Raw genomic sequence first — 27,471 nt, forward strand, 5'->3', positions numbered from 1 at the left:
CTCCAGTTATGCTGTAGTGTCGCTGCATTAGCGAGCAAAAAGGGATGGAGGGGGTTAGTGAAAGAGAGGGGGGTGGTGAGGCAGAGTGGGGGGGGGTCAGGCGTGAGTAAAAATGGGAGGGGGACTGCAGAGGGTGAGCGGACAAATAGTGTGAGAGAAGGTTGGCGATAGGGAAAAAAAAACTGAAAACACTGAAGAAGGAAAAGAAAAAAAGAGAAAGAGGGAGGAAAGAAAAGGGGACTATATACCCTAAGAGAAGATATTTCTGTTTTGAATAGCTTTGCATTTATCTCTGCCTCCCGTTGCGTTTTGAGTATATCGTGTGGGTGTTAGTGATTGAATGATAGTGGCGTGCATGAGATCTGTTCTCACCGTACCTTAGAATAAATCGCAGACTCCATGACCTCTCCATCTCTGTACCAGGTGATCTCAGCAGCAGGTTTGGCTCCTGAGGCTTTGCAGGTAAGGTTGTGCGGTGTGTGGGCCTTAAGACGAACAACAGGGCCGCCCTCCACCACTGGGTCTGAAGGAGGAACTGTAAAACACAACAAACATACCACTCAAAACAAAGAAATCTCATTACGGCTCCAGGCCAGAACAGAGCCACAAAGAAGTCGTTCTGATATTGAGTTTGCTGTTGCTCTTAGCCCAGCATCAATATGTCGCAGCAGCAATAGAGGCAAACAACATCTTCTTAAGGCCATGTGTTGGTTTAACAAGGTGTAGTTTCAGACAGGAGAAAATAGCAAGAACAGTTGTCATTTGGAAAAAAAAACATACACTCAACTATTATTTATTTCCTTCCTTGGGACTTGCATTATTACTCTATTTGCTCTTATTGTTGCAGACTGATGTTTCAACTGAATTGCTTATTTGTTCATTTATTTGCATGGTTTCGCACGCACCACTGGCAAGCCAAGCATGCCACCCCTGATGAAGCCGTCTATCTCCCCAACCAATAAGAAAAGGAGTAAACATGGGGTTTGTGCTGGCCTTTTTCGCTCCCTCCACCGAACCAATTTCACTGTGTGTATCTGAATTGTCAGAGGTCCTTCCGCTGCCGCGCCATGGACACTAATGGAATCCGAGTGCTAGGTGATTTTAATTTCCATGCCGATTCCCCTGACTGCACTCCCGCCGTTGACTCCTTTGACTGTGCAGGATTGCTTTGGTCTCATCTGGCCACATTGATTTACACATACACACATAGAGACGTGTGCACACACCTACACATGTGCAGAAGAAAAAAAAGCCTTGTTCTCTCTTTAACACCCCTTATGTCCGCACATAAACTTGCAGAAACGTACTGCAGATGTCTGAGCGATGCACCCGATTTCATTTATATCTTTATATTCTTATGAAGTGCATATAATGGTCATGAATCACGAGCCGTTGTTTTTCTGAGTGCTTTTTTTCAACGTGGAAAAGCAATATTATCAACTTTCTCTGCTGCCTCCACACAGGCATCGTTACGGCTGTGTGTGGGCATGTGATGACCGCGCTGCTTTGTGCCGCTCTGACAGCGACACTAGACACAGAGCAGTGGGCTGATGAACACAGGTGAACTGTCGGAGTCTATTCATTTAGTTGAAATGTTCTGACATAGCGTGATCTCAATCTGCTTGCCTTTTCACGGCAACCCAGAAGCGCTTGTCACCCTGCCTCAATGAACTCGGAATTCACAGCTCAGTGGTAGCAGATTCAAGGACAATTCAAGGCTCTGTGGTGAAAGCTGCTTCTGTGGGACACACTTCAGCACCATGCCTGTGTAATTGTAACTCTTTGTTTTCCAACTCATTCTGTATTACACTTAGCTTATAGGTGCATATATGGACAATGGACAGTACAAATTAATTAAGTGATATTCCTTTGCATGCCACCAGATGCCAGCAGTGCTTTGCTGATTCCAATCCTTAAGAGACTTGGCCCTCGTCCTCCTCCTCCTCACCCCCCCCCCCCCACCCCCACCCCCACCCCCACCCCACCTCCCCCACTGCCCTCCTGAATGTCTGTGCGAAGAAGTAGATCACTCACATCATGTTAATGTAAAAAGCGCCTTGCAGTTGACAAATGTTGTAGCTCACTGTAAAATGTGCTAACTGTGCAGACCCTGACTTTCAAGCCACTACGCAAGTCATTTGTGACTGCAGCAATCACATTATCTCAGACGTCCACAGTCTTGATTACTGCCACTGAGAGCAGAGGGCTTTCCTTTTTTCTTTTCTTTTTTCAAGTTCAGGCTCTTGGCTGAGCCTTGCTCGGTTTGTATTATATATTCAGGACATGATTTTTACACCAGAAAACTAGATTTATGATGGGTTTATCTGTGAGGGGTAATCAGAGTTTTTTTCTGAATTGCAAATCACCTGAGAAGTGTTTGATGTATTTTTGATTCCTCCATGATCATTATGAATGTGAGGCTACTTTTTGTGTATTGTAGGGGTTGTTGATACATGTATGTATTTGTCTACATGTGTCTGTGCTGTGTGATTAAGACACTCCCCTGATTGTTCCCAAGCGCTGCCAGCCTGCGGGCTTTGGCACGAGGGCTGGCTGCGGGGATCATGCATGAGCTGTGTATCTTACCTAGTACAGTGAGCTTGGCTCGGTGGGAGCGCAGTCCTGCCTGTGTAGCCTGACACTCGTACACCGCGTCATCCACCAACTCTGCCGAATCGATCAGCAAGCTGTGCTCGCCTGATAGCGGGTCGCCCATTAAGGAATAGCGCGTCCAGCCTGCGTGAAGCCAGCACAGAGAATAGAGTCAGAGACAAACCCAGCTACAACAAACACATAATGAAAGGACTGTAAAATGAACAGACTTGTGCCGTAAACAAAGGCTAGAAAAACGTGGCAAGACACAAATGAAAGCAAAAGCAGCACCTCACTGGGCCAGGAATTGAGCCGTCGCGTTAGCGGACCAGCGTGAGGCTAGAAATGCAACACGTGAGAAGGCTTCCGCATGAGGAGTGTGTCCTTTAAACACAGACATAATAAAGATGGGGTGGCTAAGGTCAAGAGGAAGCCTCTCCACCTTCTCTCTAGTCTGCCACACATTTAAATGTCAGTGCGTGACAAAAGCCAATTGATTATCTACCTTCCTACAAGGCCCTTAAAATGCTGAGCAACAAATTAAAGTTCTGTGTGCTGCTGTAGCTGACCTGCCTGTGGTACATAGTTCTCTAAACATTAATTTGCGTAAAACTCCATCGTTTGACAGGGAGAGACTTGGTTTCTAATGAGACCTGGCATTGATCGTAGTGAGACAGACACAAAGAGCAATAAACACACAGAAAGCAACAGAGCGAGAGAGAAAAACAGATAATACCTGGTAGATCTCTCTCTCCACCCAGAGCCAGTCCATCTTTTGTCCATTGTACCATTCCCCGATATCCCACTATGACACAAGGCAGAGTCACCGACTGACCAGATACGACCACCTGGTCCTGTGGCTGCTGGGAGAAGTAGGCTGCTTGGGTGGCTGCTGTGAGAAAATGGAGAAAGCATGATGTAAATAAAACATGTCTTAGAATTTAAATTGTCATAACAAGTAGATGGACAATAAGTTCTGACATTCAAAAAATAGAATACAAGACATAGTAAACATATAGTAGGTACAAAGGATGCTGCTCAGGGCCGATTTCTCTTTTCTGCTAGCAGCAGAGAATGTAATGCCAGTATGTTTTTTTGCAGTGCTGAAAGATAAAACATCCACTATAAAGGGTTTGAATAGTGTATAAAAGAGAGCAGATTCATATGAACCGGACTGCTCGCTCTCTTGTTCTCATGGCACTTGCTGAGAGAATGGGCAAGGCTGACATGTGAAAATATTATTTTTCTCCCCATAAATGTGGCTTCTAAAAGGAAGAGTCAGCTGCGCCTCATAACTTATTTAACTCTTTCCCGAAACCATATGGTTCTGTGCTCGCTGACATGAAGCAAACACACTTCCTGGGAGAAAAATGTGCCACTCTTTCGCGGTGCTTTTTGTAAAAGTGGATGTTAAACAATCAAAACTCCATTAAAACTCCCCAGAGAACTATCCGTTTGAGCCTGCTGAAAGTCAGCAGAGACACCTGCCGCCGTTCCACTGCTGTGTTTAAGCACGGCACGCGGTCTCACCGGATTGGCTGGCCCGCCTTCACACGCATACATAAACACAGTGTGAATATAGCTCCGCGGTTTCAACTGTTTGTGCCACTATGCTAACGATTGAGCATTACAAACCCTACTGGCAGGGGAAGATGGCAACACTCCAGAGGTAACTAATCCGTAGGGGAAGGTAGGAGGAGGAGAGGGAGGAGAGGGAGGAAGGAAGGCAGTTGGTTGGTTATCTAAGTGGGGTGTCTGTGAGAGTCGTGAAGAGGACTTAAAAAAACTCATTCTCCTTCTCTTTTTCTTTGTTGCTTGGTGGAGAATGGAAGGGAAGGGGGACAGAGGCAGATAAAGAGGGTTCTATTCAGGCAGTACTAAGCCCCCCCTGAACTGCTTCTCTTGGTGGGAGCGCTTAAACAGACAGGGTTGCCCCCCCCTCCCCCCCCTCCCAGTGAAGAAAGCCGCTGAAAGGAGGGCAACATACGGCGGCCAGAGACGCGCTATTGTCCCCTTGTCCCTCTCTTTTAATAGGCCTCTTCATTTCCAATCAATCCTGCTAAATGCAAGTTTAATAGCTTTTCAATAGCAGCTTTTCCCCCCAGAGGGTAGCTGGGATTTTCTCTCTCTCTTTCTCTCACCCCTTTTCTCTTTCCCCCCCGGCTTGTTCCCCCATCTTTCTTGTTCTAATCTATCCAGTTTTATTTTGGGGAGGGGGTCCGAGGTTGTTGGCAGTGTTTATTCTGCACTCAATTATCCACTTCATCTCGGGGTGCACCATGGACTGAACCCTGCCCCCTCCTCCCCTCTCCCTTTGCGCCCTCCCTCCCTCCTGTGTCGCGCAACGGCACAATCAAAGCCGCAAACAGAGAGTTCATCACGTTGAGTTCTCCATGGCTCCAACTGCCCCAAAATCCATTTTCACATGCGCACATACTCTTGCTTTTTTTTTTTTTATCTGGGCCAAAAGAGACGTTAACAGATAACTGAGAAGAAACAAAACGTCAGACAACAATGCATGCTCGTTCACCAATAATGTCTCCCTGTACATCATTTTAACCCAAATGTTTGAAAAGCTTATTGAGCGCTGGATGCAAACAGGTAGGCTGTATGTGTGTCAGGCATTGCGGATCAAAAGGGGCCAATTTAAGAGCGTCAATGAGAAGTGAAACATCTCCTAGCTCAGGCTATTAGGTGTTTAGCGAAGGCTGGCATTTTCCCATCATACCTTTAAAAATGCTGTTTTTACAGTCTGTCCCCTAACAATCGGCATTTATGAGCTATCAAGCGTTTTCCTATGCTTTCCCTCGCAGAGTGAGTTAGGGGATTTTCGTCTTTGTACTCACAACAGTTCAAACATTGATTGCAATTAAGTATCTTGCCCAGAGTATCTAAATGTTTACAATGGGTAATAATTCAGTGCATTGGTTGATTGTTCAGATTGATTACATGCATTCAATTGTTTCTCTTTACCTCACCCACATGCAATTTCTCATGCTCACATATGGCAATTAACACCCTGTGTGCACACACATACAAACACAGGCGTACAAATATAGAGTGCAGCGTGCTGCAGCGAACGTCTTCATGCCATAGGAGTGATTCATGGCTCTCCAGCTCCCTTATTGAAAACGCTCAACAGAACATCTCGACGGGCTAATGACTCATGCCAGATTCCTTTAATTCCTCCTTGCTGAATTAGACAATTCTTTGACGGTGTATTAGCAGCTTAATTACATGAATACATTTCTGACAGAAGGAGAGAGGAAGGAATAGAAGAAGACAAAGAAACGGTGGAGGAGAGGCAGTCAGAAGAAGTGAGGAAATGTGGGTGTAAGGAGGCTTGGTCTTGGTGTGTTGCAGTGTCACGTACACACAAGCATGTACACAAACTCCACAACACAGGAGTGTTCAGGGTTTTAGCTGACTGTTCCAATTAAATCAACTCAGAAGAGAAAGATCCGAATCCCCCCAATTTCTGCAGAAGCTGTTACTTTATTTACCAAGTCGCCTGAATATGAATACGCAGGTAAATATGCACATGGCAGATTAGATGTGCCTCATGTGGTGTGCTCTAAAATTACTTTAAAGGTGGGTAAAATTTAGATTTACAAGTCCTAGCCACAAAAAACTCGACTTCTTACCTTTGCGGTGTATGTGTGTGTGTGTGTGTGCTTTTCCATCCCCCAGTAACAAGGTCAAAACACATTTGGCCTGATACTTTTTAATCCGGATTTCTCAAAATGGAATATCATTTCACGCCCCTGGATGCACATTGGGCCAAGTTTATATATATATGTGTGTGTGTGTGTGTGTGTGTGTGTGTGTGTGTGTGTGTGTGTGTGTGTGTGTGTGTGTGTGTGTGTGTGTGTGTGTGTGTGTGCATGGCATCTCTTCCGAATTGTGTGGGCTCAGTGTGTCTCTAAAAATATGCCATATATGTTTATACTATATCTGGAGGGTGGGGCAGTGTTGATAGGGAAAGCAACTTGTGAGGCATATTTAGCTGTCACTTTGACACAGTGACTATGCTCTTTCTGTCACATGGTCGGCGTTAAGTGCAAAAATACAGCTTCTCCGACTTGGACATAACCTATTAAAGAGCTTTGCATGGACCCTGGCACTGGCAGCACTCTCTCTCCTCCATCTGAACAGATAGGGATACTTTCACATCGGAAAGGATCAGGAAGGGATGGACAGATGTCAGCAATGATCCGTCCACCATGGGACATCTGCCTTGATAGAATTAGATTGAACCAGCTACTGTGTGTGTAAGTGTGTGTGTGTGTGTGCGTGTGTGCTGCTAATGTATAAGGGTAAGAGCCAGCCATAATGCTAAAGAATGAGAAAGATAATGGCATTGACGATAACCTTTAGATGAAATGTGGATCTAATACACACAGTGCACTTATTTTAAGTCACCAGAGTGGTAATCTGCGATGCCATTTTGGTAATCTTACCAAAAAAAACAGATTGCAGGTCATAAATCAACTTAACCCGGCACTCAAAAAGTCACCTCCTTCAGATACAACCGGATATAACATCATACTCTCTTGTTTGTAACAGCTCGGGTGATGTCCTCCAATTTTCCGTTTTTTACAATGACACTCAACTGCATTTACTCTGAAGAGGCTCCAAGCTGCATTCACAGAGTCTCTATTTTAGTCCTGATGTTATTCCATGTCCTCATTCCCATCCAGTACAAACAGTGCAACATCTGGCCCCATGGGATCTATAAATACAAGTGCTCTTAACTGGAATGGTTAATTGGCACTATGCAGTAATAATTCAAATTGTAACAAAAACAAAAACAGAGCCTGATATCTTCTTGCATTTTCACCTAGGTGTCGGAGGCAGAATCCTGCGTCCAGCTGGTGTGAGTCTTCCACAATAAAAACCAGAGAGGAGAAAACAAGGAGGAAGAGCAGAAAATACAAAACAAGGCAATTGGCAAAAAAGTGTCAAGCTTGGAATAAACAGCCCCTTTCCCCAAATGCCATCCATTGTGTCTTGTCTAGATAAGGCTTCTAAATCAGGCTGGAAAATGCAAGCTCCATTTCTCTCTGTATGGAATTATTATCCCTTTGTTTTGAGTCCTTTTTGTCCTCCACTTCCTGTTTGTGTGTGCATGTGAACAAACAGACAGCCATGCTGAGGTAGCTCAACTAAAGAGTATGTCCCGAAGGGGTCCCAGCGCTCATCTCATGTTTGATCTGCCTACCAAGCTCATTACAACGACTCCAACAGAACTTCTGAGGGACTGCAGGAGGGCTAACAGCAGATACCACCCACCAACTTGTGGCAGTATGGCACCCAGCACCCTCTCTGTTTTCTCTTGGACTGCTGCAAAAAACTGCTTCAGCTTGTGCCTCTGCAGATGGTGTCCTCTCTCACACCTTAATGCGTCCCGCTCTCTCTTCAATCCTTTCTCTCCCACATTGCATTCCAGCTGCACACCCACCCACCCACGCTTACTATCTTTTCTCCCATTCTGTATTTTTTTTGGTTCCCAAATTGCAGTCTAACAGCTATTTAAGAGCTGTTTTGCTGGAGTTTAATCCTCCAAGCCTCCCCTTTCAGCCTTTATTCCATTGTGAAAATCTTGGCTCAGACCTCGACCCTTTTTACCAGAGTGGACCCGCTCATCCACCATGCCCCCCCAAAACCCCCCTCCCCGCAAATCCTCTCCCCTCTTCTGCTCTGTTGATACCCCAACCCGGAGCATTCTCTTCCATTCCTTCATCCCTCAACAATCCATCCTCTCATTCCTCTGTTTATCGCTCAAGCGTCTACAGTAAGTGAGCCATGATCCCTGAAATCAATGCCTAGCAGGCCCCCTCTGAGAGTTATATAAGGTGTTACTAATTGTTGATTTGCTTTCTCTATAGCTCTTTCTGCCACCGCTCTGCTTTTCCAGACTCGATGTCAGCTGTCATCTCTTGCCAGCCTCTCCCTTGCACTTTTTTTTTCTCCACATCTCTTCCTCTCCACTACCTTGTATCCCCTCCTGTCCCCTCACTCTCTGCATCCCCTGGTGTGAAAATCACAGGGGTTCGTGTCATCTTGTCACCACAACACTCAAGACAGCAGAGAGAAGGGAGAACAACAGTTAAAAAAAAAAAAAAGGAGCCACTACATGTTTGAAAGAGCGGAAAAACTGAGGCAAGGTAAAAATGGAAAAAGTGGGCTCCTGTCAGCTTCCAATTGCAGAGGAGAAGGCCTGAGAGGGGGATTGATGGAACGCTGTAATCAGTCCGTCTCCAAGGCTGTCACCACCAGGTTTTTCTCTGCTGGAATGGGGCAGTGAACACATCAGGACAGCAGTGAGGTTGATCACATGGGTGGCAGTGGTAGAGCTTCTCCCTGGGTACCTGCTGCAGCAGATGCAGTGGATGGAATAATAGAGTGGTATGCATACCAGGAGGGGAAGAAAAGGGAGGAGGCTGAGAGGGAGGGAGGTGGGCAAGAGTGCTGATGTGACATAGTCAATGTGTGAATGGTTCGCCCAGTCACTGTGCTGCAGTGCCATAAATACACTTATTCTTATACTGTCTCCTCCTATACACACACACAGACACACACACACACACACACACACACACACACACACACACAGACACACACACATGTGCGCGACCACAAAGCAAACACTCACTGTCACAGTCCCATATCTTTAGGGTTTCTATTGGGCAAAAGCATCTTTCTGAGTATAATTCCTGCACAGCTTTTAAACAGCTCCCCCACTCTGAAGACGAGAGCCAAAAGAGCTGAGAGCTGACTCCGTGCAGACAGATAGCAAGTGACTGACTGGCTGGCTGGCTGGCTGGCAGCGGGACAGGAATAAAAAAAAAGGGGTAAGGAATCGGTGGCAGCGGTATGAAATTGTCTGTACACATCAGCCAGCAGTGTTGACAAGATGTTGATTGAGCTAGTCTTGTCATTTCATGTCATTCCTGCTTACCCCCTGGTGTTTTCAGTGCAAGACAGCTGCTGGCTGGATCTGTGTCACAGTTCCAGCCCTTTTCTGTCCTCCACCTCTCCCTGTCTCTCTCGCTCTCTCGTTCGCTCTCCCTATCTCTTGCTTTTTCTTTTTTTTTGCCTCCGTATCCTAATTTCCCTCTCTATTTCCCTCCCCCTTTTCCACCACTGTTTTAGATGGAAGGGCTTTCAGTATAATTTACAGTGCTTTTAAATCATTAACTTCTTGTGCTGTTTGCAAAAGCCCTGCTTTAGTGTGTGCACAACAGCTGACATGCTGGATAAACAGCTATGGCGCACAACATGTGATGGAAAAGGCTTCTAAAAGATGGGGGTGGAATTCAGTGAAAATCGTGTCAATCTTTTCCATGCCTGCAGTGTACATGACAACTAAACGAAACAAAGAAATATTTAAATAAATAATAGATTAAAAATCCATAAAACAATGAAGAGATCATGTTTAAAATTGCCTCCATCTCTTGCTTTCTTTAAAAGGCATTTGAAATGAAAACAAAGGAGTTCTCTACATAGATTCTGTACTGGGACTCTGGGTCTAATGCCCTGGGGTGTCAATTAATTTAGTCTAGGGATTTGCGGCCTACTCTTCCTAATTGAGCCCAGTGGAGACCCCCTTGGCTCTTCACGATAGGAAGTAGTGCGTTTCATAATTAATACTTTTTTTTCCCTTTTATTATTATTATTTTTTAATGAGGGTGGTAATGTTGTAAATGTATGCATCTCATTAGAGTAAAAAGGCCATCTATGCTATTGTTCACTTGTGCTGTGTTTGCTGCTGGTGAGATGAAGAGGAGAGACAACCTCATTGAGAAGCAGCGGTGCCACACTGTAGTCAAAGCCGCGCTTTTGTGTGCGTTTGAATATAAAACAGAGGCAGCTCGATGAGACTCTCATTAGTGTTGCTTAATATGTGTGCTTTTTAAAGCTTAGAGGTTAATGCCCAACTTGCCTCCATTTCGCTGGAGCTCTCTTTAATTTGATGCATAATTCTTTTTTGTCAGCAGCTGACAAGAGCCCCCTTCAGAGAAAGCAGCTGAGCTGTGTTGTGAACTCTGCATCCAACAGGAACACAAAGGCACCAAAACACCTCTAATTAAAGTGTTTGAAACTATTTCTCCTCTCTTCCCTTCTCATGCACATAACAGAGGGTATTTCTGAACTATCCTATCTTCCCATCACACGGTTCCGAGAACATAACTCCTGGCGATTAAACAAATTACCTCCTCTCCCAGGAGAGCCGTGGATCCAGTGAAAACAATAAGAGTGTGATTCACAACGCTGCCACCTCTCTGTTCTTACAAACGGCCTTCAAATTGCCATTTATTAATCAATGTCTGCGGTAAGTCTGTGTGAAGAATTATTCTCCCCTTCCTCTTTCATCTAGAGGTGCAGAAAAGGCGAGGTTATAATTTAACATCAAATTTTTATTCTGCTCATCAGATTGCCTGTAACTTAAATCATCCCTTTAAAATTACTGATGACTCAGAGCTTCCAGAACACAAGAAAGGGAGGAGGAAAAAAACGTTACCTGCCGACCTCAATACATCCTGCTTTGTCGTGAGAAAAAGAAGGGAAGGGGGGAAAACTAATTTCCTGAAACTCCATTTCTTAAGCGTTGATTAGTAAAGGAGCATAATTAGAGTGAAATGTGAAGTCAGGGTTTTTTCAGATTGCTCCGCTTCCACTAGAAAAAAAAAAAAATCAGGCCATGATTAATGTATAAATGATTAATGAGCAAGCTAATTAATCAATTAATTATTAAGCAAGCGCTCTGAACAAGAAACGGGTAGGATGACGGTGAACAGTGGATATAAGAAATGGTTGGGTTGTGTGTTAGAGAAAAAAGGATTTGGGATAATTTGCCTGTTTGTTCTGTCAGTTTGTTTTGTCTTCAGTTACAGAAGGAGGATGAGAAGAGGGCGGATGGGAGGAGATGGAAAGCTTAGCGTATGTTGTTAGATTCCTGAGCTTTATGTGAGAGCTCTGGTTTCAAAAAAAATTGCTGCATTTGCAAGTTATCCTGCAAGTCTTGGGGTCAGGTCTTTAGGTCAGGGAGTAGTCAAACCTTGCATAACGTTTTGCTGCTACAGTAATGACACGTGAATTTTAAACTAAAAGGCCATTCAAGCCACAGTCAACACCCCCAAAAACGCAGAGAGTGCCGGAAAGTTCCTGTCTCTAACAAGTCATCCCTCCTCCCCCTGTCTTTAACTAGGACATCCCATCAATCTTTGATAATGTGCGGTGTGGGTCTCTCCTGTGTGACCAGGCTGATGAGACATCACAGCAGGGATTGATGTATGAAATGCAGCCTCTGAATGTAACTGTGATATACTGGACCGTTTCAAGTCAAGTTTGACCTTTTTTTCCTGGATATTAATCGCTGCGGTGAAAGAATATATGTGTGATGTATCCCTCCCCAAGGAACTCCACACATTTTATTATTTGGTTCTTCTTTACCTTCAGCGTTTTCATGTCTGCCAAAACTCCCCAGAGCTTACGCAAGACAGGATATGGGACACACAATATTATTTTATAAGCGAATGGGTTTATTGTTTCTATTCAAATGCAGCCTTACTTTGTAAAGCTGCAGTTTCCCCCCCCCCCCCTCCTCCCCTTGACACCCGGAAACACATCCTCAAAGCAAGAACATGAAGGAAGGATCTTTCATCCCTGCATATCTTTCCTGGCGTTTACTGCTGGCCTTATTAACAGAGCTGTGAGTGACGGAGGCAGAGTGTTGCAGGGAGAATCTCAGGGGGCTTTGATGGAGGCAAGCGATGGAGCCGCAGCAAGCAGGCTGAGGGCGAGATCATGCTTGCGTTTATCCGCTCAAAGAAAGTTCTTTGTCTTCTCACTAACACTCCTTTTATTTCTCTGTATCTTCTACTCCATTGGCTGGACTAGTGTTGTATTCTGTCCCAATCATACCATGGCATTGCAGATTTCCAAGGAGTCAAGCAGCTTTCAATAGGTCTTTGTCGTGCTGGGTGGGTCGGCTCATTGACTGTGAAACCCTGCACATATGGTGGCTGAGTGTTGGGATGTGTCATGGTAGTGAATGCCGTGGGTTGGGCTCTTGACCCCTGGCCGGCCTTTAACACCTTAAAGGCTGCAGCAGCAGGTTTGTAGCTTGATGAACTTAAACACTTTATTATGTTGCCTGTTTACGGGATGCGTTTTCTTTGGGGGTTTTACTCTGGATGAAGAACGTTCAGTCTGTGGTAGGGGCAGATGTGTACGATGTGACTGTTTTACCAAACATGTAGCACACGTCTTTTCTCAGGCTGCATACGGACACACACACTATGTTACACGTTTTTTTTTTTAACACAATAGAAGTAACAGTGGCTGCTTCTTTGATGGCCAGACAGAGAAATTTCCTTTTGTCCCCATGCGAGAAGACTTTTAATTAAGCGTCTAACAAGGACGTCTAGAGCTTCAACTGTGCCAACAATGCCACCCAAATAGAACCACATTACTCAGGGAAATGAGTTCAGATTCTGTCCACATGTCTGATCATGCTACAAAGACAATGGAAGCAGACTTTTTAATTTATTAAAGCACACATCTTAAGATCACCTTCTGTCATTCCTTCTATCTTTCTGACTGGAAAACTTTTTTTCTGGCAGGTCACATCGACCAAGTGGCCACATATTTTGGGCTATGATACACAAGTGAAGCGTTACATGCTCTTAAGGCCATCTGTTGAGATGATCGATCACTAGACAGAGTGTGGAGATAACTCCCTCAGCCTGCCTGGTGGCTACCACTGATCCAATATCACCCTCACAGGATATGGTATGAATCACAGGAAGTTGAGATTGAGCTGTATAGATTGTGCCACTTGATTACAAATGGGAGAAAATCCTATTTGGCTAAGGCACAAGAATACCTCAGGGGCCACACTGTGTTCGCGTGACTGTGTGCAACATGCCCTTCTCTAAGTGTAAAATCATAGCTTTTTTAACCATCTCCGTTTACCGATTATTGATATTTCTTGAGTCCTCTCCACATTCTGTCCTACCCCCCGCTCATTTACTACTGCTCAGTCCATCCTGCTCTTAAATCTCCCCTTCTTGAGGGAGTCGTCTTTTAAATCTTAATTAAAACAGACTCCAACACCCCCCCCCCCCCTCCCAGGGGCTGGCTGAAAGCAGCTTAGAACAATCAAGAGGACGGATTAGAAGTGAGAAGAAAAGAAGAGAAGAGGAGACGCAAGAGGAAGGGTGGGAGGAGGAAAAAACAAGGAGAATGGAATAGCAGAAAAATATTGAAAGCAGAGCGAGGGAGATGACCCCTTTCCTTCATCCCCCTGATCCTCTCTTCTTCTCCCGTTGCTCTGTCTCTCCCTCTCTCTCAGGGCTCTGGAGTCTTGGCCTGACCTATTGACATTCAGCTTCTCGGCAGATTAAGCAAGGAATGGAGCCTCTGGAAAGGGTAAACACACTGGAGGAACAATGACCAACAGGCGGCAACCTTATTGGATTCTAATTAACTGCCAGGAGAGATGGCTGGGGGCATGTTAAGTGTTGTGGGACGCAAGTTAGAGCCCCAGACCTTAAGTAAAAAACGTACATCACCAACAAATCCCCTTTTTTCCTTTAAGATTATATCTCTCTTTTTGTCTTCCTCTGTATCTCTCTATCCTTTCGTTTCTCCTCTCTTCGCCTTCTGTTTCACATATGGCCCATGAGAACGCAAAAACAGAGGCATTACAAAGCACTCCTTAGAGAGCTTTCCTGCCACCCCTCTATTCTGGGATACATCCTTTCTTCCTTCTCCTCTTTTTCAACAAGGTGGAACGATTCTCGTCCCCAAGAGGTAGCCTGTTTGAGCGATAAGGTTAGAAAAGGCTGAGAAATTGTGGGTGATTATTTGATATTGAAGAGATTAAATTATCTTGAGTGAGGGAGAGGGATGAAGGAGAGGAAAGTCATTCCACTGCATCCCTCTTGGGAGGAATGCTACCAGTGGGAGCGAGAGAGCAAAATGGGAAGGAGTAAAAAGAACTGAACCTCAGTGGTCATAATGTGTGTGTGGGAAGGGGATGCTTTTTGTGCTTCTTTACCAATTAACTGGACGCTAATTTGAGTGAGTCCAAGCAAGTCTCTGTATATGTGTGAACTGAGTGGGTCTTCTTTCTTTAGTGGTCCCCTGATTAGGCAAACTCACAATGGTGCTGCGGTTTCTGGAGTCCCTTTTATGAAACCACCAGGTCTAATTAGACTGCTCTCATTAATGTGTTAGTGTGAGAGAGGGTCTAAGCCATTGTGGATTGAAGCTCACACAGAAGGGGGGGGGGAAAAAGCAATGCCCTGCTAGAGACAGGCCATCGTCACCTCAGCAGGCATATAAAGCAATCCATTAATTGGTGTGAAAACACACACGCACAGGCATAAAGCCACACATGTGCAAACACACACACACTCTCACACCTTGACGTGAATACACATCCTAATGTTGTGGGTATTCCATGAACCCGTTGCTTGTTAACACATTACCTGGGATCAAAGAGGCATAGGCTGGAGGGAGAGAGAACCAGAGTAGCCATTATTTGTTGAGCAAAATTGCAGCCCAGTGTTATGTTTGTCCTTCGGCAAACCTGGCAGAAAAGAGGTCTCATCCGTTTCAAAAAATGGGAGGATCTCTTCCCTCGTCACCATCATGTGAGACTCTTTGAAATCCTCAGACTACTTTTTTTTTTTTTTAATCAAAGCTGGGACGAAATGAATCGGAGCTTCAGTTGTGATCCAAGCCTGGAGGTAGAAAAGAGGATCCACATGACCACTGTCCATTTCCACACCATTACAGCAACAGTCATGGCTGTAATAGGCTGAATTGGGCCATTGATTTCTCTCATGCACCTTCTCTTTTACCCCCCCCCCCCCCAAAAAAAAAACTGGTATGTGCTAGTTCTGAAATACACCCAGTTCTTTTATAACAAAATATCACATGCTCAGAGACAGGCCAAATAAAACTTTAACCTCAGCCCAATAAAAGAACACATACTCAAAAACACAACCAATACAATATGTCCCAGCTTGAGTTCCTGGGGAGTTAAACAAAGGACTGAGCTTAAATTGGCTTCCAAAGAACTTCCAAGCACAATCAGGGAGTTGACTGGAGCTACTATAGAGTGTCAGCGGCCTGTTTCGAGAAAGAAGGGTAGTTAGGCTGTGGTCCATAGTGCAGTGAATGGTTAATCTAAAGTGTGACGGCTCAAGAGCTTCCCTCAACCAGCTTCAATAGGCCTCCAATCAGGCCTGACCGACCCTCAATCTTTGGTGAGTAGTTTTAACTGGCTGGTGATTGAGTGGCTTCATTAGGGTCCTATTTATCTTCCCCTGGATCACAGTCCTGAAAGGCTGGTGACGCGCTCAACACACCCACACACCGCCTACACGTGAACCTGAGAAGATGCACAGCAGATTAGCAAGTACACAAAACATTCAGCAGCAAAATATTGACTAAGAGCTATAATGCATGGTCAAGCTTTTTTTTCAATCTTCCCACACTTCCTCTCGGCTTTCCTGCAGCCCAAAAAGTCACAAGAACTCTCTAGAAAACTTTCCCTATAGGCCCTGAAGACTGTGATGCCTTCGAGGGTTTGTCATGTGGCTGTATTGACGCAGACAGGGACCCTCCCAAACAAGCCACAACAAACAGATTTATGTAGCCACTCTCTGCCTTTGATCTCAAGAAGCAAAAGATGGACTCCATCTCCTCTTTCCTCTCTTCTCTTTTGCCCTTTTGCCCTTTTCCTCTTTTTCTTTACGACATCTCCTTATATCTCTCTTTCCCTCCCACTGAGCAGGTGTATTAAATGATGTGACTATTCCAGCAGCCTTGGACCGCACCTCAAAGTGCAGTCTGTGAAGAGGGCTTTTCTCTCCTTCCCTCTTATCTTTTATCCCCTCCATCGCCCCGTCTCCTTTCCTCTTCCTTTTCCCTCCCCCTTTTATCCCTCTCCATCACCTTTACTTCTTTTAACATGTTCTCTCACACTCTTGAATGTTGAAATAGAGCGGGCAATGCCTCTCTTATCTATTTGAATTCATCTACACCTTTCTGTCTCATCCTGTGCATCTTTCTCTCTTTTGGCCTATTGTCTATTTAGCTATACGTCTAATTATGCTGTCTCACTTATGTAATTAGCACAAAAATAAATGGCTGCCGAAGCTTTGTCTCTCCCCCTTCCCACCCCCTCCCAAATACAGGCTCTGAGAAAACAAATTATGGAGAACAATAGGTACAAATGGCTTCTGCACCAAACCAGATGATGGATGCAGCCCGGGTTCCCCGAATCTCATCGCTTCCTTTTTCCTTTCCTCACTTACTCTGTATACTCAGCCTCCCTTCTCCATTATCTGCACCTCTATATGTCTCTGTTTGGAAACAGGGGAGGACTTGAGCACTCTCTCGCCCAACTACCCTATCATTGTATGGCTGTTTCATCTGTCTTCCCTTCTTGGCACTGACACTATAGTCACGCTGACATCATATTAGGCAAGGTCCTTTTTTCTTTCTTTCTTTCTTTCTTTTCTCCACTTTCTCTCTCTCTCTTCTCCACTCTCTCTTTCTCTTCCCCTGCTGCTGTCTCAACTGGCACTTCTCTTCTCCCCCCTCCTCTATCCCCCAGAGCTTTCTGTACACCGCCACTGCAAAGCAAACGCCTGGGACTTTCTAAAGCAAACAGCCAGCATCCTGTACCATAGCCCCATCTGTGGATAGTCTGTGGAGGGAACAATCAGTCTCTCTCCTCCACTGCCTCGTTCCTTTCCAGAACCACCCCCTGGGATCGGCACAGCGCTAGGATGCCTCAGTCAGACGGGTGCAATGTGCTGGAACAATGGTTGGGCTGCTTCCTTCAGGAGGGGTGTTATAGGTTCACCTCAGTCAGCTTGGGAAGCACTTAGCCATGTGTTATTGCCCTCCATGCTGCAGCTTCACAGGAATGTGGCAGAAGCAGAAAAGCCTCCCACTATACACCTTCCTTACCCCCATCCACAACTCTCCGTTTGCAAACTCACACATACACGCATGCATGCACACAACCCCTCTCTGTGTGTCCAAGTGTACACCTGAGATCTAAAGTTTAGCCCAAGGTGCTGAAATATCAGCTTTCTATTAATCCCCCCCAGACTTGCAGTCAGTTACACCTTTGTTGTTTTTTCACCTCTGCCAGGCTGGAAGAAAAACAGCAGGTTTGGTTTACACCATTACAAGCATATCCATTACCTGAAATGCTAGGCTCCTCGCAGTAAATCCCTTTGACCCCTTTGCCTTCCTTTTCTTTCTTTCCCTCTCACACCCTCCCCCCTTTTTCTAATGCCATTGGGCCTGTTTGGGGAGAGACACACCTCATATCCTCCTACCCATCCAACCGCCAACCGCCTAAACCACCCACACACTTCACTGTTCCTCGCGTCTCTACGGCTCAATAACATTAACATGCTTCAACCATTGAAGGAGCTGCAGTTAAAAGCCCGATCAATAATCTTTGACTGACAACCCTCAGTTGATAGCAAATTGGCTGCCTTCTCTCGCAGACCTCCCAGGACGAGTCTCTCAGCCATGTCCAAAGTGGAAATAAAAGACGTTGCTTCACGTTCTCCAACCCTTCACCCAGCCCCCTACAGTATAACACAGAGAGAGTCTTTCAGTGAGCAGAGGCAGAGGAGACTGAGTCACAAACAAACCACTATTTTGGTTAATGGTACTAACACAATATTAGTGGCAGCGTTCCAGGCACTTAAAACCATCAGGCAGGTTAGATGGAAAGAAGAGTAAGAGGCAGAGTAGTGGACTTTAAGGAGTGAGTATTGAAGCATTAGGGTGTGCACTATTTCCATCATTTATAATGGGAGCAGCAGGGAGGCAGCCTCTGTTTTCTTAACTGTGTTTTTAGCCATAGTACGACAAGGGGATGATTTGTCCTGAGCTGCAGCATCATTAATTAGACAGTTGGACTTTGACTAATCGCTCCAGAAAGGGCACAGAGCCCTGAAGATGCCAAACACTCATCTCATCTTATCATCCTCTGTGCCAGTCCATGCCCTTGACCTCAGTGTATGTTTTCATTGAGGGGGGAGGGGGATTTGGGTCAGAGGGGAGTCATTTCTGGATGATGTGCACATATCATAAGGATAGGAACAGCCAGATCCTATGTGTAGTAGTAGGTGCCACTGACTATCAAATTTAATATAAGGAGAATACAATGAAAAGACAGAAAAAAAACAGCTTCTGCTATAAAGTAAATGTTGTCTAATGGTATTGTTAGCTGAACTTTTCCTTTTCCTGAGCCCCTAGTCAGCTGCCAGAATCCAACAGAGCTATCTTTAATATAAGGTTAAGGAACCCGGCTGGTGAAGATAACACTGGAACAGATATTGCGGCAACGTGGAAGATAAATTTCAATTTGCTATTGGTTTTTGTGTCTCGGCAGGAGATATGAAATTCGTGTCTTGCAGGGCAGGAATTGATTGGAAAATAAAAATGAATGTGTGGTCTAGTATGTCTGCAATCTTTCTGTTGTATGTTGGATTCTGGGTCTTTTGAAATAGTGATACATCTCTCTACAAGGTAGTGACACTTGTATTTTAGGGGGAGATAAATGCAATCCAGGTCCTTCCTTTAAATAGCTGCCACTGTATACCCATGACTCTTTCCCTTGGGGTGCTGTTTTAGTGGCACGCACAGAATCCCGGTTTCTACCTGTCTCTTTTCTTTCCATTAGTGTGTTTGTACAGAGGAAATAAACAAGTTTTTTTTCCGTCCCCACCAGTCTGTATGCTGATGATACAGCCTGAAGCGCTTTAACCGGGGAAGAAGACTTCAGGCAATGGCAGGAAGTTGACACAGCCCCTCCATTGTCCCGTTCCCTGTCATTTCCTCCCTGGATTCTCTGCGCGCCCCAGAGGAATACAAGGTAAGGATGTGCAGAGACGGACACCAAGGTGAAAGCAAAGACAAAAAGAGGATGGGTGGACTGGGGTTAAAATAATACTTGAGGAGGCTTGAAGTGCAATCCACAGTTTGCTACCTGAACGCTTTGGCTTGCTGTGTTTAGCCACACAAGCGTGCACATACAGTTAAGTTGCTAACAGCTGATAACAAAGCCTCAGGACACTCTGCCAACTTCTTCATCTGTGTTTACCCGCATGGCAAAGCTGATTAGAGACAGGCAACATTATGAAGCCACCATTGTTTCTTTTCCCCTTCCATTCTGTCCTGCTGTACACATGGTAAGTGTGTGCGCAGGACGGGGGAAACAGGGTTATCTGTTTATGAAAAGGGCAGGAAGACAATAGCATGAGTGCTTGGCAATTTTCTGGGATGAGGACAAACAGCAGGCCTAAGTTTAAGATGTTGATCTTTCATCACTGTCTGTGAGCGTGTGGGAGAGTTGGCAAGAGGAGATGATTTATGGAAATGAAAATCTCAAACATTAACTTTTAAGCTGCTTCAGTGAAACACTTAGGACATCTGAAATACATTTCTTGGGTATGGATCAAGATATAACATTAAGATCTTACTGTAAATAAATGTGAGAACATCTGATCGAATGTTAAATTTAGCACCCCAGCAGCAAAACCATTACAAAAGCCTCTCGCTGACAGGAAATCAAAGTAGGCCAAAATGCATCTATATCTTTGCCATGACTTTGTCTCCTAAATAATGCAAGACACTTCTGTTCAAGACTCTGCTGTGTTCGGGTTCTGCTGCGTCTGCATTATTGTGCACCACGTCTCTAACACTCCTCATCTGCTGGCTGGCTTGCCCAGGTTCTTTCCGCCAAACTTTTTCCCACTTAGCTACTTATCCTCAATCTCGTTATATCACAAGGAGTGAAGATGACAGAGAAGAGAACAGGAAAACCAACCGGAGAGACAGGAGAACATGAGCGTGTTTGCGAGAGATCAAGTGCACGTGTGACAAAAGAGTGAGACAGGAGCAACAAGATAGAAACAAGGTTAAAGATTGTCAGTGTTCTTAGTCAGTGTTTCCCCGCAGCTTCTCAGCTTAATCATCAAGACACTTGTGACATAGTGAATCTATCCCTGCAACAAGACGGCTTTTCCTCTGTCCTCTCTCCCCATCCTCATCTTAAACTCTGTTTCTCTTTGCCCATTCTGATTTCCTCCACAAGAATTCAAAGAGCAGCAGAACGGCAGTTCATAAAATATGCACAGTTTCCTAAAACCAAGCTCTTGGGACCTGCTGCCACTGCATCCACAAATATAGCTGCACTGAGGAAAAGACAAATCTCTGGTAATGGGAAAGGGAAGGGTGGTGCGGTGGGGAGGAGAGCGCTCGGTCAGGGCTTATCACTTCCTCAGCTTAATATCACTTCTCCGTCTGTGCCTGTGTGAGCTTGCATGAAGTACGTGCATGCAGAGGCTTTCAACCTTTGGTGAAAGTCTGCCAGCCGCCTCCGGCCCATTAGGCAGAAATGCTCTCGTGTCCTTGCGTCCCATAGTCACACATTTTGCAACTGGGCAAAAGAGTTGTGGGAAGAAGAAGCAAGGTGGGAAATTTCCACTTCTTTTCTCTATAGTGTGACATGACAGGCAATGCGACTTAAGAGGAAGGGAGAGAAACTAGTAATCTCGTCTTGCAGCCCTTTGAACTTGGCCCGATGAGACGCAGGCGACCCAAAGCAAAAGGTTCCAAAGAGCTCACTGAAGATTACTCGGAATACTGATGCAATGTGGGCTCCAATTCCTGTGGGCACCCAGGGGACTTTACCAGAGAGTAAATTATTAGTGCTATGTGAGACTACTTATGTACAAATGTATGCTATATGCATACATTTCTAAAATTCAAAGGGGAGACATGTGCTGTGGCCAAATTTTCATTCGGTAGAAGACTGGCACAATAAATGAGGTCTAGGGTCTCTTAGGTTCTAATTAGGGCAGCTGTTCATTATTTGTGCGTGTGTGTTTAAGAGAGCGAGGGAGAAGATGAGTCGTGTGTGTCTCTGTGTGTGTGTGTGTGTGTGTGCGCTGAGGTTTAGGTCAGAGGGAAATATGCCACTGTCGAGCTACCACTCAGTCTCATCCAGCTGTTGCTAGTCTGTCAGGGAGCAGAGGTCTGCCGGTGTCATATCCCTCCCCCCCAGAGCTTTGACTAACGACAAAATCATGCGGAACCGAGGCGGAAAGTAAAGATGTACCGACAACAACTGGCTATTGAGAAAGCTTTGCCATTTCGCTTTTTGGAGCTGCAAAAACTGCATGTGATTCAGTCATTAAGATCCAAACATACCCTCTGGCTGAGGCGGAGAAATAAAAGAATTTGGATTTCAGTTTCGCAACTTTTTGACCCTGCCAGAGAAGATCTTTGTCAGTGTGATGGTGTTGTTTATCCACTTACATTTAAATGTCATTACTTTCTCTAAAACTCCAAATCCCAAGTAATTTGCACTATAGTTTATCAACTCTCAAAATGCTTCTAAGCAAAATGTAAATTAATGTTAATTGCTGCAGTGAATAAATAAAGCATCTTGATGATTATATGCATACTATAAATGTATGTTCTCTGTCTTATCTATTGTTACAAGATCACAGGAAGTTGAATAAAGCTTGAAAAACTATGTTCATAAGACAGTCAGACATGCATTAAATTAAGCACTATTAGTTGTTTAAATATTGTATGTTTTAAGGATTAAATTGAGAAAACTCAGAGATTCATAAACAAACAATTTTGTCAACTCTGTAAACAAAAAGCAGCAGGGGGTTCTGTGTGTGTTTGTGTTGGGGGGGGGGGGGTGCGTTATGTCTCTTAATGTCTTCCGAAAAACAAATGCTCCCCCTCTCTCATGTCTTTCACTCACTCTCTCAATCCATCCCTTTCTTACTCTCTCTCCCTGTATCCCTTTCGCTCTCTGTCTGCTTTGCTCCATCCCAGACGCATGGACAAGCGAGACCATGCACCCTTTCTGATGAGTTTACGCACCACGAATAGGTTTTTGTGTTGTAATTTTACGTCTTAAACTTCAGGTCAAGCCCTGATGTCCAATAAAACATATTATTCCCACTTCGTTGATTTCAGGATACAAACTATCGATTTGTTTTAATAATAAAAGGGGAATACATTCAGGGGACTGCTGACTTTAACTTAAGGGAGCTGCGGAGCTCCGCTTGTAGCTGTCTTATTTCGTTGCATCGTTCTCTGCTTTTCTAGTATCCAAGCATTACGTCCTCATTTAAAAACACAAAATAATTTCTTATGAATGGACACCTTATAGGCATTCACGATGCAGTCCCGAGCAACAAATCCCATGTGATTTGCACTATAGGCTGAGTGAAACTTTCCGTTCGTGCGCCCGTATTCGCAGCCCCATGAATGACTACTCATTCCCCTAAAACAGAGATCGTCTCTCTCACACATCCGAAATCTCAACCAAAGCAGGAACAATCACAGCTATCCCAAAATTACGCAGTGCCATTATCCGCCGTGTCGGCTTACAGACAGTGAAACCTCCTGCTGTAATCACTCCTTCTAAACTAATTAAACATTTACCAGAGATTAACAGCTGTGAATTGTAGCACTGCAGCATCTCCGTTTTCCCCCTACAGCAGCGCACCGGATGGCTTGACGCAGCGCGCCAGTGTGGAGCGCGGTCCATCCTCTCCACTAATAAAGACCTGCATGCATAACAAGCAAAGAACAAAAGGGTGTCTTACCTGTGACCATAAGGCAAAAGATGAGGTATAAAGCCGTCATTGTAGTAGCTCTGGCCGCTTGTTCTGTGATGTGGAAGGATTTACTCGCTCTGCCTGATATGTGACCGAGCTGGGTACAGTCCTCCGCGGCGGCACCGGAATATCACCGGACGAACGAGCGCTGATGTTCGTCTATAAAATCATCCACTTGTAAGGAATTGTCTCTGAATGGTCCGAATAGTCTGTAAACTATTAGTTAAAAATGCTCCTCCATAGTTGGTAACTTTCCCCTATGCGTCAGCGTCTTTTCCAGTGTCCGTTTTCCTTCACGCTGGCACAGATTTTTACCACTCACGCGCTCTCTTACAGTCCATTAGTGAACAATTGTTTCAATCAGTGCGTTCATCCACAGTCCACTTTTGAACCTGCTTACAAGCGATCTCTCCTCCTCGCCATGCAGTGCGCGCTGATAAACTCTCACCCTGTTCCCACTGTGTAACACACTCACTCCTCTCTCTCGCACACTCTTCCCTCCCTGTCGCTCTCCTCTGTTTACTTCTCACTCCCTCTTGCCAATGGGAAATGTGCACTGACAGTCATCTGGTGGGGAGAGAGGGGGTAAAACCAAATCTGGCAGGAGCTGTATCGGAGAAGCCCCTCTGCTTCTGAAGCTGGGTAGGGGGGGTCCGAGGCCCCCGCCCCCAGGGAGCAGTGATTGGCTGAGCGGCGTCACTGGGAGGGTATTTAAAGCATTTATTCCCTTTTAAATGAGTGCCCTAACAGTTTAAGGTGGAGTAGCCCTCACTGAGACTTGAAAATAAAAATCTTCAAACAATGTGGTGCACATTTTGGAGGTTAATACACACTGCTGTTTATCTAGAGATGACACATTTTAAGTTCTTAACGGAACTTAAAATCACCAATAATATCTCATAGGTGTGGTACAGTATGTTGTTGGGTAAACTGTTCAGCCTTTTACCCAGAGTCCTGAATATCAGTTTCACTTATAATAAACATAATGAAACACTGATGCCTCGATATATCCTACAAAAGAAAGCATGAGCATCAGGAAGAAGGAAGAAGGTTGAATATTTTTATAAAGTCACTTTTCATTCCACCTGGCCGCTGCTAGAGGTGGCGAATAACAGCATGCTGTCAGGCTGGCAGTCTTTCTTTTTTTTTTTTTAAACGTGTTTGTGAGTGATATGTTCGGCTGTTTAAAAGAGAGCAGGGAAAGATTTTTCAGAAAACATTACAGTGAGTTAAAGCTTTGTCCAAACCAGAGTGCCAAAATTAACACATAATGGCAGGTCCTTGAAGCTTTAATCGTGGTAAGACTTAAAGCTTGGGGAGGATATTTCAATCAAGTACACTTTTGTCAAATTTAATCTCTAGACAATCTTAGCCATGTTTTCTACTTACCGGTAACCATTTATTTCCTCGATGTCTGCTCACAATCTGTTCTGTGTGTTTGCTGAAAAAAATGATTTGTCTCTTCACAGCCCTGGCTTTGAAAACAGACAACAAAGTTGTTCAGAGCAAACAACAACAAAATGTAACTTAATAGCAATATTTAACTTTCTGACCTATTTCAACCTCTGCTATCTACTCCTCGTCAGCCATGTCCTCCCAAAGAGGAACACAGCTAGTAGTAGCAATGAAATTGCTTCCCCAATTGAGGCTATTTTATCCTTGGGCGACAGACGCTGTGGATTTCCCCAATTTGCTTGTAACATGAGGACTTCAGCTTGTGTGCTCCCTGTTTGCCCCTAAATGCATGTCCATGAAGTTAGGGGCAGAGCTCCTGACAGAGCAATAAATATAAGAGTTTGGTTTTGTTTTTTTCTGTTAAACAATCATTCTCAAAAAAACATGTACTTTTCCTTGATTAACATTCATTCAGTTAATGGTTTACATTTGTTTGCTTTACTTTATTTTGGAATTGAAGAAATATCTTTTCAAGACTTTCGAGTATGCATCACTTTTAGTCCTAAAACTAGGGCCTGACCGATATGGGACTTTGGGGGACGATACTAATATCCATACTGGGGATGTACTGTATGTATGCGCATGTAGGTGCATCACGGCTTTACACTCTGGAGAGTAATAATGCCTGTTGAAACCATAAAGCACACACGTGAACGATAACTGCCAGTTTAATACAATGATAATCAAATTAAATGTTATTTGACTGGTGAATAAATCTAGTAATATCTGTGCATATCTGTGATAAAAAAATAGCCGATACCAATAGTCCCTTGAGACGCTAATATCGGCCGATATTATCGGCTGGCCAATTAATCAGTCAGTTTCTACCTAAAACGACACAAAGTACGAAGTTAGGGAACAAGCTCTTTGCTTTTGTCAACTATCAAACAATATCTGGTTGAAAGGAGTAACTAATGAAAATAAGTACCCAATTTGATACCCTCCTTCCATTACGCAAAATATACTCAAACAAATGAAGGTGATTTGTATGTAAGAAAGTTGCTGTAGAGCAGTATCAGCTGGAGATGTTTGGCAAATGGTGAAATGATCCCTTCTAACAAAGCAGTAAAACTGTCAGCATGACATCTGTTGATGAACCTGTTGTCTTGCGTTGACTTGGCCGACCCATATGTTGTTCAACTTAACTATTTATTGCTATGTTAGTTAACTTACAAATGAGTTTTAAACTAAAGAACCTTATGCACAGGTTTCCCGAATATATTTTGCTAATTATTTCGTTTGAAGTTTGTCTCAAAACATAGTTTTTTTTTTCAGGTGCAGTTTGATCTAAAAAGAGCCTATTGTTCATTGTAAAACGGCCACGCTAAAATGAACAGAAGAGAACTGATCATTATCATATTTCAACAAAAGCTTTTATAAAGAGATGAAAACAGTCTATCATTTGCCTGTGGCTGTTTATAGGCTTGTTCTTTGATGTTGTTCATTAGCTATTCAAGGATCTATTGATTAACCAAAATAATAGGCCTTGCAGTCATCTGGTTAATCAGTCTTTCACTTGTATGTGTATTGTACCAAGCAACGATTTAATGTGAACACAACCCCCTCCATCACACACACACACACACACACACACACAGACACACACACACACACACACACACACACACACACAGACACACACACACACACACACACACACACAGACACACACACACACACAGACACACACACACACACACACACACACACACACACACACACACAGACACAGACACACACACACACACACACACACACAGACACACACACACACAGACACACACACACACACACACACACACACACACACACACACACACAGACACAGACACACACACACACACACATACACACACACACACACACACACAGACACAGACACACACACACACAGACACACACACACACACACACACACACACACACACACACACACACACACACACACACACACACACAGACACACACACACACACAGACACAGACACAGACACACACACACACACACAGACACAGACACAGACACACGCACACGCACGCACACACACACACACACACACACACACACACACACACACACACACACACACAGACACAGACACAGACACAGACACACACACACACACACACACACACACACACACACACACACACACAGACACACACACACACACAGACACAGACACAGACACACACACACACACACACACACACACAGACACAGACACAGACACACGCACACACACGCACACACACACACAGACACACACACACACACACACACACACACACACACACACACACAGACACAGACACAGACACACACACACACACACACACAGACACAGACACAGACACACACACACACACACACACACACACACACACACACACACACACACACAGACACACACACACACACACACACACACACACAGACACACACACACACACACACACACACACACACACACACACACAGACACACACACACGAGCACACACACACGAGCACACACACACACACCCACACACACAGACACACACACACACACACACACACACACACACACACACACACACACACACACACACACAGACACACACACACACACACACACACACACGTGCCCTGTTAACTCAACCAGGTGGTTAGAGCTCCATAAGACTGTGAAAAATTAATCAAAGTGTGAATTTGGACACTGAGGACTTCAGCTTGTGTGGAT

General features: G+C 44.6%; 1 protein-coding gene across 2 annotated transcripts in view; it reads right to left on the minus strand.

Moving 5' to 3' along the window:
* kirrel3l (kirre like nephrin family adhesion molecule 3, like) overlaps positions 1 to 23,885 on the minus strand; it is a 32,218-nt gene extending 8,333 nt beyond the window's left edge. For both annotated transcript variants that reach the window (XM_061050696.1, XM_061050695.1), the window contains exons 1-4: positions 23,280 to 23,885; positions 3,329 to 3,484; positions 2,587 to 2,736; positions 378 to 535 (exon numbers count right to left, since the gene is read on the minus strand). In XM_061050696.1, the coding sequence (XP_060906679.1) occupies positions 378 to 535; positions 2,587 to 2,736; positions 3,329 to 3,484; positions 23,280 to 23,319 (504 nt within the window). In that variant the 5' untranslated portion in view covers positions 23,320 to 23,885. The remainder of the gene's footprint in view (positions 1 to 377; positions 536 to 2,586; positions 2,737 to 3,328; positions 3,485 to 23,279) is intronic.
* Between the last annotated feature and the right edge of the window lie 3,586 nt (positions 23,886 to 27,471).

This window comes from Labrus mixtus, chromosome 11 (genome assembly GCF_963584025.1).
Source record: "Labrus mixtus chromosome 11, fLabMix1.1, whole genome shotgun sequence".
Taxonomy (NCBI): domain Eukaryota; kingdom Metazoa; phylum Chordata; class Actinopteri; order Labriformes; family Labridae; genus Labrus; species Labrus mixtus.